The following is a 12,882-nucleotide window of genomic DNA, read 5'->3' on the forward strand; positions in this document are numbered from 1 at the left end:
GCCAGAAAGCTCCTGCAGATGGAAGCAGTCTAAAATGCCTATAATACCGAGCTTATGTTGTCACTATCTCATGTTCGGCGGAGCTGCAGCACACTCCGTACCGCTCTGCAGTGATTTAGTGTACTGAAGGAAAATAATGGTGCAGAGGCCAGGGCCAATCTAGATTTCTATTTCAAGTGTTTTCTGTGAACTGTTTTAGAGAGACGTACGTGGAGCTGTCTCTGTTTTACTCTCCTCTTCATTGAATGCAAAAAAAAGCTTACTTCACTTAAGAGACTCAATAACTTACACACTTGTAGACTGAACATCCAACCAGAGAGTGCTACACAGGGTAAAGAATGTCAGGTGTTTTTCTGGGCATATAAAATGACAAAGAAGCTGTTATAGAGAGAAGTAGAGATTGGACTTCTCTGACTCCAGGGAAAAAGTTGTTTTTAATATGCGTACAGGCTAAGATCTGTTAATATCCCTTTGATGCTAATTTTCAGCACAGAGCCTCAAACATAAACACGCAAGTTTTATTTTAAAATCCAAATGTATACATTCATTTCTTGACTGTGTTCTCCTGCAAATATTAGTCTTTTCTCATTTTGACTTAATTACACATTAGTATGAGTCAACAATAAAGGTTGAATATATGACAAAAGAAAAGGATTTCTTGGTATTATGCATTTTTAAAGTGTGTGTTTTTTTAACCAGGAATAACTTTTTTTAAATTCCAAATTTACTCCAAACTAGTTAAGCGGCCTCTTTCATCTACCCCAGTACAACTACATCAGACAATACCAGCTCATCAGTGCACCTGTTAATTACATTCAAAAGCCCCAATGTAATGTTTTCATTAGCCCCGGCCTGACATAATGGTACTTGACACGGTGTAAGTGATGGAGAGGCAGGGTGACCTTTCCTCGTGTCTGCCGAGCTGTTGTTGAGGTCCTTGTAGTTGTCAGCCTGCAGCGAGGAGGCAGAGAGGCACTGCTGAGAACAGTCATTAAGCACAGAGCAAAGCCAGCGCTCGGCACCACTCGACACTTTTGATCTGCACATTTCAATTAGATTTCACATCAGGACGCCTGCCTTCCCTCAGTTAGCACCTGCGCCCTGCCCTCCCCAACTGGCCGACCGGGCCAAAGGGGGGCGGGGGCAGAGGCAATGCCTGGAAAGCACATAATAGAGCTTTTAGAAGTACTGTTAATATTTTAAGTAGAAGTTGAATAATCTTCTTTTTCCAACCTTTTTAAAGATATTTAATAGGTTTGTTTTTGCCATGTGGAAAATACCCTCCAGGTGTGCTCATCTGCAACAGTTTTTGAAGTCTACAAAAAACAAGACAACACACAGTGGGTCTTGTAAAGGTTTAATACTGGAGCAGTGCCTTTTCCATAATCCAGAGCAGTACCTTAATTTACCCTGAAATTTGAGAAGGTTTCATCGGCCTCAGACACCCTCAGTAAATGTTCCCAGCTCTGCTCTGCCTGATAAGTGGCAGTCCTACAGCCACTGCTAGATATGAATTTCCCCTAAGAGCTACATAAAGAGAGATCTTATTAAATCTCCTTAAGCCCACTGAGTTGAACATTTTTTCTGGCAATCAGGGGCAGCGATTGAGAAAGACTTTACTTGTTCCTTAATGTCAGAGATACTCACAAGACTTGTTGGTGCAATAAAGGAGCACACACTGGCCAATCCTTGACCTTTGCTTTTCCACAGCAAAGACGCAGAAACCTGCAAGACTCTCCTAGTTGTCTGTTTCATGAAGAAATAAGAATTGTTATTTATCCTTATTGCTAGAACAGCTTTAAATCAAAGGCTTTTAATAGGGCATTTAAAACCATTTCTTTAAATCCTGTCTTGCAGCTTTTTAGTTTGGTACATTTTTAAAGAGGATGTTAAGTTATTGCTGAAAAGCTGTTAATGCATTGAGTTAGAAAAGCACTGACTAATTTATTTCAAGTTTCTCCGCTGAATCGGACAAGAAAAAACAATCAATAGCCATTAAAGTCAGGAGCTTTGTTGAACAGCAGTTTAACAAACCTCAAACCATTTATGGGTGCCCTCTGGGCTTTAAAGATTATAGGTGACTTACAGCTCACCCAATAATCACAGCACACCTTCGGGAATTTGTTATGGAGCCAGCAGAGGACGAATAACAAGTGAGAGTTCAAATGAAGAGGAAAAGGCCAAAACTCCAAAGAAAACGACATAATTGTCTCTGACTCTAGCCTGCAATTTTCAAGGCTTGAGCATTATGAGTGCGTGGCCAGAAAGCAGCAGTTAATATGCACAGGCTGCTTCATCAAAGTGCTTTCTGATCCATGATTGCATGTGTTAATGTTTCAGTCGGGTATTGATTTCCTAGCTGCCTTTTGTACAGTGGGTTTATCCGCCTCGCTCGCTGGCAAATGCACCCCTTCGAATGTTTGATTAAAGTTCAATTGACTCTTCCAGCGAAGGGGCGAGGAGCCATTTCACTCCCTATTTGTATTGCCAAAGCTCTGCCTGACATGTTCTTTTGTTCCCATTCACGCTCCTGCCACCCAGGCAGCCACCAATGCACTGATCCTAATATCCCTGCATTCAGTCAGCCTCCTTGCCTAATCCTGGGACAGACAGCACAAACATGCCTGGCCAGTTTCAAATCCTGGCATGGACTACCCCACTCCATATCCCTTTATTATGAGAGACCATGCTGACTGCTTGTGTGTGTTTTCCACATATTTATTTCAACCTAAATGTAGACATGTTAGAGGGACAAATTCCTTCAAACAACTTTTTGATTAAGACTTAAATTCATTTTAGATCGCCCACCTCACCTTCTCCTCTTTAAAAACACATCTGTCTCTTATGATGAAGCATTGGTCTTGTGTTTGTCATTTCAGGGAGAGCTCATTACTTTCTACTACTATTGGAAGAAGACTCCTGAGGCAGCCAGTTGTCGAGCCCACCGCAGACACCGCCGCCAGCCTGTCTTCCGCCGCATCAAAACACGGACAGCTTCAACTCCTGTCAACACCCCATCTCGCCCCCCCTCCAGTGAATTCTGTACGTATATTTGACCTCTACAACAGCAATCAGGGACGAAGTGGGGACATGACCTTATATATATAAATAAATAATATGATGAGTGATTTATGCTAAGGTTTTCTTTTATCCTCTTTCTTCCAGTGGACCTCAGCTCAGCCAGCGAAGATGACTTTGACAGTGAAGACAGCGAACAGGAGCTGAAGGGCTACGCCTGCCGCCACTGTTTCACTACCAGTAAGACACCAACTTTAATTTACAGTCACACTCATATTATGGACTTCTTGGCTATTCACCACACACCGCTGTGTGACAGATGGACATCACAAGATGACAGGACTAATTCTATCACATCAGACATGAGCCCACAGCTCGTCCACTCTGTACCTCATTATCATTTCCCTCTTTCCACACAGCTGGCTCACACTGCGAGGCTCCTGTCTGATCACACTCAGGGTTTTGCCATCACTAATAACTGACACTAGCTGTGACCTCCATAGACATAAATACATTCCTGAAAGTATGTTGCAGAAGAAAGTTTTGCACATTATTTTTAATTTAGCTGCTTCATGTAAAAATTATATTTTCCTCAGATATTGAACTAAAACAATATTTAATTTTTTTTTATGTATGGTAGTGTTCTTTAAATTGTGAGATCATTTCTTAGTTTGTTCTTTTTAACACCTGTGAGAGCGTTATTTCACAACAGTAAATGGCTTTTTTCAGCCTCCAAGGACTGGCACCACGGGGGTCGGGAGAACATCTTGCTGTGCACAGACTGCCGCATCCACTTCAAGAAGTACGGTGAGCTGCCCCCCATCGAGAAGCCTGTGGACCCGCCACCATTTATGTTCAAACCTGTCAAAGAGGAAGAGGATGGACTCAGCGGGAAGCATAGCATGAGGACCCGACGGAACCGAGGCTCGGTGAGCTCACACTCCTGCTCGCCATCTATCTCTCTATTTTCACCTTCAGGAACCAAAGCCTCAGAGTTATCTGCAGAGCCAGACTAAAGAGAAATAATCGTATGTTCTCAACTGAAGTAGCGCACACTGCTATAACTAAAGTCTAACCAAGTGTATTTTTCTAATTTCTACTTAGATATATCTTATTGTACTTAATATAAGCAGCTTTTACCTGACAAGTCCAGATACACTTTTTTTTCCAAGAAAAATAAGGCCTGAATTGCTTGTTAAAAATTTGATTTGATCCATTCAGTAAGCAAATTGTAGTTTTTAATTTTCTTGTTTTAAGGAAAAGATCTCAATTTAAGGGGAGCTTTGACAGAGATGGTTTCATAAATCTTAATTTGGAATGTAAAATCTCAATTGCTACTAACCAAAGTAGCCCCTGCTATGACATGCTGACTGTGTTTTGTTTTTTTGAATCTACAGATGTCGACGCTACGTAGTGGTCGTAAGAAGCAGACAGCCAGTCCTGATGGCAGAGCTTCGCCTACCAATGAGGACCTGCGCTCCAGTGGACGTACTTCACCCAGCGCAGCAAGTACTGACAGCACCGACAGCAAGACAGACTCCATGAAGAAGCCAAGCAAGGTAAACATGGACTTCACTGTATGAAACTTAGTACTTCAGTGCATATGTCTCTATAAACTTCACCCTAATGACTCTGCTGCTTCATTTCCATAGAAGATTAAAGAGGAGGCTCCTTCACCTATGAAGAGTGCCAAGCGGCAACGAGAGAAGGGAGCTTCAGACACAGAAGAGCCAGAGAGAGCCAGTGCCAAAAAGTCAAAGACACAAGTGAGTCTATGCCCCTTGATAAGCTGTTCCTATAAATTTCAATGCATAATTTGTGTTATGGTACTCATTATCTCTGTTTTTTAGGAGCTGAGCAGGCCCGACTCGCCTTCAGAATGCGAGGGTGAAGGGGAAGGTGAGGGCGAGAGCTCTGATGGGCGCAGCATTAATGAGGAGCTCAGTAGCGATCCTAAAGACATCGACCAGGACAACCGGAGCTCCTCCCCGAGCATCCCCAGTCCCAGAGACAATGAAAGCGACTCAGACTCCTCTGCCCAGCAACAGCAGCTCCTTCAGAGCCAGCACCCTCCAGTCATCCAGTGTCAGCCAGGCACATCAGCTGCTGCCTCAGCACCACCTCCACCTACAACCTCAGCCCCCTCGCTGCCCACACAGGTCTCCCCCACAGCGGCCTCCACCTCTCTACCTCCCCAGCCTCTTCCCCCGGCTGGCCCAATGTCTCTTATCCAGTCAGGAGCAAACCTCCACCCTCAAAGGCTTCCTTCTCCACATTCACCCATGACTCAGGCTCCACCTCCAGGCCCCCCAGTCCCTCCTCCATCATTACCAAGCCCGCATCACGGGCCTATGCCTCCCTTGCCACATCCACTGCAGCCTAGCCCCTCACACATGCCTCACCCTCACTCCATCCCCCCTCAGGGCTTCCCTGTGGGTCAGTCTCAGGTCCTGCCCCTTCCAATCCCTGGCCAATCACAGCAGAGGCCACACACGCCTCCTTCCCAGTCCCAGTCTTCTGTTCAAAGTGGAAGTCAGCCTCCCAGAGAGCAGCCTCTGCCCCCTGCCCCCATGTCCATGCCTCACATAAAGCCACCGCCAACCACGCCTATTCCTCAGATGCCCAACCCACAGTCCCACAAACACCCACCCCACGCGTCGGCACCACCGTTCCCTCAGATGCCTTCAAACCTGCCTCCACCTCCTGCCCTCAAACCGCTCAGCTCTTTGTCCACCCACCATCCTCCATCTGCACACCCACCTCCCCTGCAGCTCATGCCTCAAGGCCAGCAGCTTCAGCCTCCCCCCGCCCAGCCTCCAGTCCTCACACAGTCCCAGACCCTCCCTCCATCAGCCAGCCACCAACCTCCACCAGCTCCACCTCTGCCGCCCTCTGCAGCAGCCTCACACGCCAATGGTCCACCGCAGTCTCCATTTTCTACTCATCCTTTCAACACAGTTCTACCTCCAACCGGCCCTCCCCCATCGTCATCTAACCTTATGCCTAGTATACAGTCTCCATCTTCCTCCGCTCCATCCTCTTCCATCTCTATGCCACTTCCTGCCTCAGTCACTTGTGCTGGACCTGGCCCGGTACTCCCTCCCGTACACATTAAAGAAGAGCCTCTGGACGAGTTGGAAGAACCAGAGAGCCCACCACCCCCCCAGAGAAGCCCCTCCCCAGAGCCTACAGTCGTCAACACACCGAGTCACGCCAGCCAATCAGCACGGTGAGTCTACATGCACTGACTTCGACCCAAACACTATCTGTTTAAGATGAAAACCTTCACCTGAGCAAACTGTTATTTAGCAGCACGCCTCTTGGGCTGCTTATTGTTGTCATCCAACAACAAAGAGCCTCTGCCTTCAGACTATAAGGCTTTGATGTAAGCAACAAATCAAATGTCCTCAGCAAAAAACAGACATCCAAGGCTCCAATTAGCCCTGAGCTCTGAGTGGCTGATAGCTAGGAATTATTTGGGATGGAGAGCTGGGAGATTAATTACAGTGAAATGCAAGTGAACTGAGGTATCTGAATAAAAATATGTGTAGTTGCCCTGTGCTTAAGTGGCTCTCAGACTGCCAATGAATAGCAATGAGGATTTTAATACATACTCAATGTAGCCACAGAAGTGAACGCCGAGGGAGTTTGTTTCCCTTTGAATAATGGACCAGTGTCAGCTAATTTGAGCTGTCTTTTCATCTAATGGGACATTATCCTTCCATTCAACATGCAAAATTAAACAGGAATATCTTGCCTGCAGCCTGTTATGTCTGTTTTGTAACACATACTCATTTACAAACTGGAACATCATTCCCTTTTTATGAGTAAATGTTGAATGTTTAAAATGTCTTTTTTCTATCATGACCACAGGTTCTACAAGCACCTGGACCGGGGCTACAACTCGTGTGCTAGGACAGATTTCTACTTCACCCCCCTGGCTTCATCCAAGCTGGCCAAAAAGCGAGAGGATGCTATCGAGAAAGCTAAGAGGGAAGCAGAACAGAAAGCAAGGGACGAGAAGGAGAGAGAGAGGGAGAGGGAAAAAGAGCGGGAAAGAGAACGAGAGCGAGAAAAAGAAGCCGAGCGAGCTGCAGTGAGTGGTCGTGTTTGTCTACCTTTTGTTTTGCACTGGTTATTTTTTTCCCCTTAAACCGAAACTCAATATGACATTTTCTTCCCTCACAGAAAGCCTCCAGTTCCTCCCATGAGGGCCGAATGGGTGAACCTCAGATGGCTGGCCCCATCCACATGCGTCAAGCCTATGACGGTCCCCCCACTACGATAGCAGCTGTGCCACCGTATATCGGACCTGACACTCCGGCCCTTCGCACCCTCAGCGAGTATGCTCGACCTCACGTCATGTCCCCCACCAATCGAAACCACCCGTTCTTTGTGTCCCTCAACCCTGCGGACCCCCTGCTGGCCTATCACATGCCCAGCTTATACAATGCTGACCCTGCCATGCGGGAGCGCGAGCTACGAGAGCGGGAGATGCGAGAAAGGGAGATCCGTGAGAGGGAGCTGAGGGAAAGGATGAAACCTGGTTTTGAGGTTAAGCCCCCAGAGATGGACACACTTCACCCTTCCACAAATCCCATGGAGCACTTTGCCCGGCATGGGGCCATCACGTTGCCCCCCATGGCAGGCCCTCACCCTTTCGCCTCCTTCCATCACGGCCTGAACCCATTAGACCGTGAGCGGCTGGCCCTTGCTGGGCCACAGCTGCGGCCAGAAATGAGCTACCCAGAGAGGTTGGCTGCAGAGAGACTTCATGCTGAGAGGATGGCCACAGTAGCCAACGACCCCATCGCCCGTCTACAGATGTTCAATGTCACACCACACCACCACCAGCACTCGCATATTCACTCCCATCTACACCTTCACCAGCAAGATCCGCTCCACCAAGGTAAATGAAAGCCCTTCCTATAAACATACATGTAAATGACTTGTTACTTTAGTTATGATGTATTTTGTATTAAAATGATCACAAATATAAAATATTTCAATAGATATTAACTTTCTGTAAACTACATGTTTTAAATACCTCATTTGATTAATACAGTTAGAAATCTATACCGATGTTGGGAGATTGGCAAAAAAAAAACAATTATTAATAATGGCAACAATTTTTTGGAAACTGTTTTCTAACATTTGCAATGTAATGGATATCTCAAATGATGATATTCTCAATTGAAATACACTTTCATATCTGTAATTATCTTAATGCATGAAACATGTGGTTCAAGATAAATTCACAAGTAGGAAAAACATAAATGAATCCCTTAATATCTTATATACACTTAAGCAGATACATTCAACATGTTTAATGCATTACTTTTATGTGCAGTTAGTCTATGACATTGCTCCTTGAATATTCAATGCATTTTACTGAATGTGATATTGTGATAGTATGTGATCTTTTGTAAATTGTTTAAATATATTTTTTAAAAGTGTTGGACCAAGAATAGAGCCTTGGTGCACTCCAGAGAGGAATACAATCTGTTGAAGATGCAGCTTTTTTAAGATACTAAAAAAAATATTATTTAAACTGTGAGCTGCCTTATTAAAAAGTATTTCATTCGGGGATTTTGTTTTTTCAAGTTTTTGTATATTGTGATATACATTATGAAATATTTGGACCCCTTACCGATTGTAGTTTTCAGCCTCAAGCTGTAGCAGATGAAAGACTTATGAGGAGGTTGATATTAGGTGATTATTCAGTCAAGGCTATCGATCATCGTGCAACAGTATAAATTAGGTTTTTTGTAAATGCCATTATAATCTCTTAACACTGTCAAAAAGTGAGAATGGGACATTGAATAATAGTTTAATTCCATCTTGTCTTGTTGGATAGACATATGATCTGGTATGACTTATAGATAGTTCTTAAGTACATTATTTTCGTTTAGTTTTTGGTAGAACAAACAGAAGTATATCAGTGGATTAATGTAGTAAAGTTGTTCCTGCACTCTTGGTTCAACCTTGAGAGATGTCATTATATTAAGCTCTGTATCATTAATGCCTGTAGCATGTACTGTGTGTGATACACTATCTTGTAATGAGTGTGCCTTGAACCTAAGACTCTGACAGCCAGAAGGTGGTGGTGAATGTCTTGTGTGTCCTCCAGGTTCGGGGGGCCACCCCCTGGCAGTAGATCCCCTGGGAGGTGGACCTCACCTGGCCCGCTTCCCCTACCCGCCCGGCGCCATCCCCAACCCTCTCCTCGGCCAGCCGCCACACGAACACGAGATGCTTCGCCACCCAGTCTTCGGTAAGCTCTCTGCCAATATCATCTCTCATTAACCGTAATATCACATGCAATCAAATCAACCCCAGCTCTGCCATATAGCCTGATCAAATCTTTTTGTTGTGCCTCTTCCAGGTACTCCATACCCACGGGATCTACAAGGAGGTCTGCCACCGCCCATGTCCGCAGCCCACCAGCTGCAGGCCATGCACGCCCAGTCGGCTGAGCTCCAGAGGCTAGCCATGGAGCAGCAGTGGCTCCATGGGCACCATCACATGCATGGAGGACCATTGCCTGGCCAGGAGGACTACTACAGGTCAGACAAGCAACATAAAATCAGGATAATCATGTAAAAGGACAAATCACCTGTATTGTTGTGCCTTGATTTTCCAATAATAATGCTTCTTTTTTTGTTTGTGTTTCAGCCGGCTTAAAAAGGAGAGTGACAAGCAGCTGTAACGTGTCAGGGGAGGAAGCGACTGACAGGTGCAGGACCCGGGAAGTTGTTACAGAGTTGTTACATTCAGTTTTGAAGAACGGAAAAGGGCCAAGTGGATCGTCTGAGAATTCTTCTGCTTTTCGGTTTTTGTTCCTGTCAAGGACTTTTTTTTTTATTATGATTTTTGAAGACATTGACTTTCTTTGGTATATAGCCAGTAGTGACAACGTCCTCAAGACTCCTGCATGACAAGCTTCCCTGACATTTTTTGTAGGTGCTAGAACAAGACACTGTGCTTATCGACAAAAAAAAGACCAGTCAGGCCGATTCTGGAAAAATAACAAGTGCTATCTTAAATTCAACATTTATTTTAATACATTGTTGGAGGTTTTTCATAATTTTACGAAAAGCTACAGCATGGCGTTTTTGAGTCTGTAAATAGTATATATAAACATATAATTATTATTATAATTATTATTATTACTAGATGTGGACTCCAAACCAAGTCGTTTTAACCTCTGATATAATTGTTTTGAAGCATTATCCCTTGTTTCAGAGGGGAGCACCATGGCATTATATGAGCAGTTTCTGAGAGAGTTATGGTTCAGTTGTGACGTTCCTCTGACATCACTGTGTTAGACTTAGTCCTACATTCACCGTGTAAACCATAAACGTGGCACACCCACATCCATTCATCACACAGCAGGTTGTCAGAATGTGTAAACTCAACGTGTTGAGTTCATGATTTGAAACACTTGAAGAGGTGACACAGTTGTCACTGCGGCCTCTGTGGAGTGCACACCGAGGCCATGGATTAAAAAGTAAGAAATTACAGTTTGCACTGAGAGAGCTCCGCTCTTCTGGTTTTATCCTTTTGCTTAAAATCACTATTTAAGTCAAATAAAATGGAGTAACACTTCATTATTACTTTGTTGTTTTTACAGAGAATGATTTTAGTAATGATTTTTTTAAGTTTGGACACCAGAAAAATGTTTAGCTGAACTGAAGAATTTAAAAAAATGACTGAGTTCTTTTAAATTATCGGGACCTCAATTTGTTTAAAATAACAGGAGCATGACAGGACTTTGGGATTGTTTTAAAGTATGAATGGTGGTGAGTCAGTTAAAGGTCAGCGGCTCTTCTCCTGGTCGAGTCATTCATGTTTGTCACAGGGCTCACGACTCAAACAAAGCTACAATGATGTTCACTGTGACACTAGAGGGGGCCTACCGTAATGCGACGACCAGGAGATAGAGTGTCAATGATTTTGTGTGAAAGTGTGTGTGTGTGTGTGTGAGTTTTCCTTACAATATTTTCGTATGCCTTGGTTCCTTAGGGATACATGCAGCCTCCTGTACCTCAGGAGTTTGTGTTTGTGTGTGCCACTGACTGTTACAAGTCGAGTTGACCTGTCTATACAGTGCACATGTTTGTCTCTTTTTTTTAATTGTTTTTATCTGTAGTCATGACATGAGTTCTGCATTTGTTCCATGAACTAAGACTGTTTGACCGTCATGGACGTTTATAAAACTGTGTGTGTTGGGGGGGGGGGGTTTCTTTTACCAAATGAAGAAACTGTACTTGCATTTAAAAGTGACCATGTCTACCGGTGGAGCACTATAATTTACGTTTAAACACTTTCAAGCATCTTCGAGGTCATGCCCCCTTTTTAAACAACCCAAACATCTCTGAATCCTTGACTCACTCCTTCTCGCCATCGCCCACCCATTTTCTGTCTCTCTTCCCGACAACAGCTCCTCATCATCTTCGCCTTTTTTTTTTGCCCTGACGGTTCCCTTGCCTTTTATTCCCTCTTTTTTGTGTCTCCAAAACCTTTGATGTTAAGTGTTGTCAATGGTTTAGCTTCTTGTTTGAAAGCGGCAATAGCAGAATGTCAATTCTGACTGCTAAGATTTATATATATACTGGTATCTTGAAGCTTATTGTATATATGAGTAGTCGCCATGGGATGACACAATGTAAACAAAAAGTAGAAATAATAAGAAAAATTGTGAGTCCTGTGTTCTCTCCATTTGAGTATTTTGTAATTTTTTTGAAAAATTTGTGGAATTAAAATAAACGACTAAGTTACACCACAAGATATGACTTGATCTTCCTTTGTGCTTCTGATATGTCAATGAATCTAATGTATGTCTAAGTAAACAATTGATCTAATGCAGAAGTAGAACACACTGCTCAATCGTAACAGCAAATGAAAACAATGATCCTGTTTGAATGGTTAACAAGCATTATTACGTACTGCTTCTTACTGAATGGCAAGGAAAAACGGCAGAAAATACTTTTAATTCCTAGTGTTCCCTTACATGTCTGAAATGTAATTCTCCAGCTAAGCAGAGAAAGTGATAGTCTTTTTTTTTTGAGCAGATTTTGCTTTTGAATAATATATTTTTTGCAGGACATGAGAAATGTGCTACAGAAAAGATCAAGCTCTCCTGTTTCTCATTTTCCAGCCTTCCATTCTCTCAGTTCCACAAACACGGAGCTTTAAGAGATCAGCTCAGCAGCAGGTAGTGAGTCTCAGGGCTGAATATTGCACCGCTATGGTATAATAACATCAGAGGCGGGCTAAGCCAGAAGGAACACTTACTCAGCCTGAGATGCCTCGCTATCAGCGGGGCTGGGGCTGTCATTTCATCCTGTGTGTGTGGGGAGTGATAGACCAGCAATCTGTGATGCTGTGCCGCAGCCATGGCTGTCATTTTGAGGGAGAGCCATTATTCTACCACTGCTCTCTGAAATGATGCCCTGTCCTCAGGAAAATCGAGCTTCCTTGGATGCTCTATCCTGGGGCTGTCATGTGACGGAGGTGCTGTTTGCTTCTTGTTGCTGGCTCGCTTCACCTCCCCATAAGAAACAACAAGACGTCAGATCGAAGCAGCACTGGTTGGTTGAATAATTCATCTCCCCTCCTCCTCTTCCTCACCGGCGATGGAGCGACTGTGACTTGTGTCAACTCAAATCCTTCTCATAATACTGTGTACCCCTCAGGCATGCATACAGGGATACATCGTCTCAGGAAAAGAAATCGTATTTCCGTCTGAATAGCAATACGTCTTGTGCTGTTTCTTAATGCTATTGTGCCTGCTGCTGCATGTTTCGGACACAGAGCCTGCTCTTCTCCTCTTCTGTCCTCCTGTGTGTGTCTCTCACTCTG

The 12,882-nt window shown here is 44.1% G+C and overlaps 1 protein-coding gene across 6 annotated transcripts in view; it reads left to right on the plus strand.

The window, feature by feature from the left end:
* Positions 1-11,806, plus strand: part of rerea (arginine-glutamic acid dipeptide (RE) repeats a) — a 122,355-nt gene extending 110,549 nt beyond the window's left edge. For 4 of the 6 annotated variants that reach the window (XM_020632345.3, XM_020632347.3, XM_020632346.3 and 1 more), the window contains 11 exons: positions 2,880-3,042; positions 3,166-3,258; positions 3,748-3,947; positions 4,416-4,577; positions 4,671-4,784; positions 4,869-6,247; positions 6,892-7,114; positions 7,207-7,927; positions 9,119-9,292; positions 9,404-9,584; positions 9,694-11,806. In XM_020632345.3, the coding sequence (XP_020488001.1) occupies positions 2,880-3,042; positions 3,166-3,258; positions 3,748-3,947; positions 4,416-4,577; positions 4,671-4,784; positions 4,869-6,247; positions 6,892-7,114; positions 7,207-7,927; positions 9,119-9,292; positions 9,404-9,584; positions 9,694-9,727 (3,444 nt within the window). In that variant the 3' untranslated portion in view covers positions 9,728-11,806. The remainder of the gene's footprint in view (positions 1-2,879; positions 3,043-3,165; positions 3,259-3,747; positions 3,948-4,415; positions 4,578-4,670; positions 4,785-4,868; positions 6,248-6,891; positions 7,115-7,206; positions 7,928-9,118; positions 9,293-9,403; positions 9,585-9,693) is intronic. The other 2 variants (XM_065961017.1, XM_020632354.3) reach the window with 1 other exon arrangement.
* The last annotated feature ends 1,076 nt before the right edge of the window (positions 11,807-12,882 follow it).

This window comes from Labrus bergylta, chromosome 12, assembly GCF_963930695.1.
Source record: "Labrus bergylta chromosome 12, fLabBer1.1, whole genome shotgun sequence".
Lineage (NCBI taxonomy): Eukaryota > Metazoa > Chordata > Actinopteri > Labriformes > Labridae > Labrus > Labrus bergylta.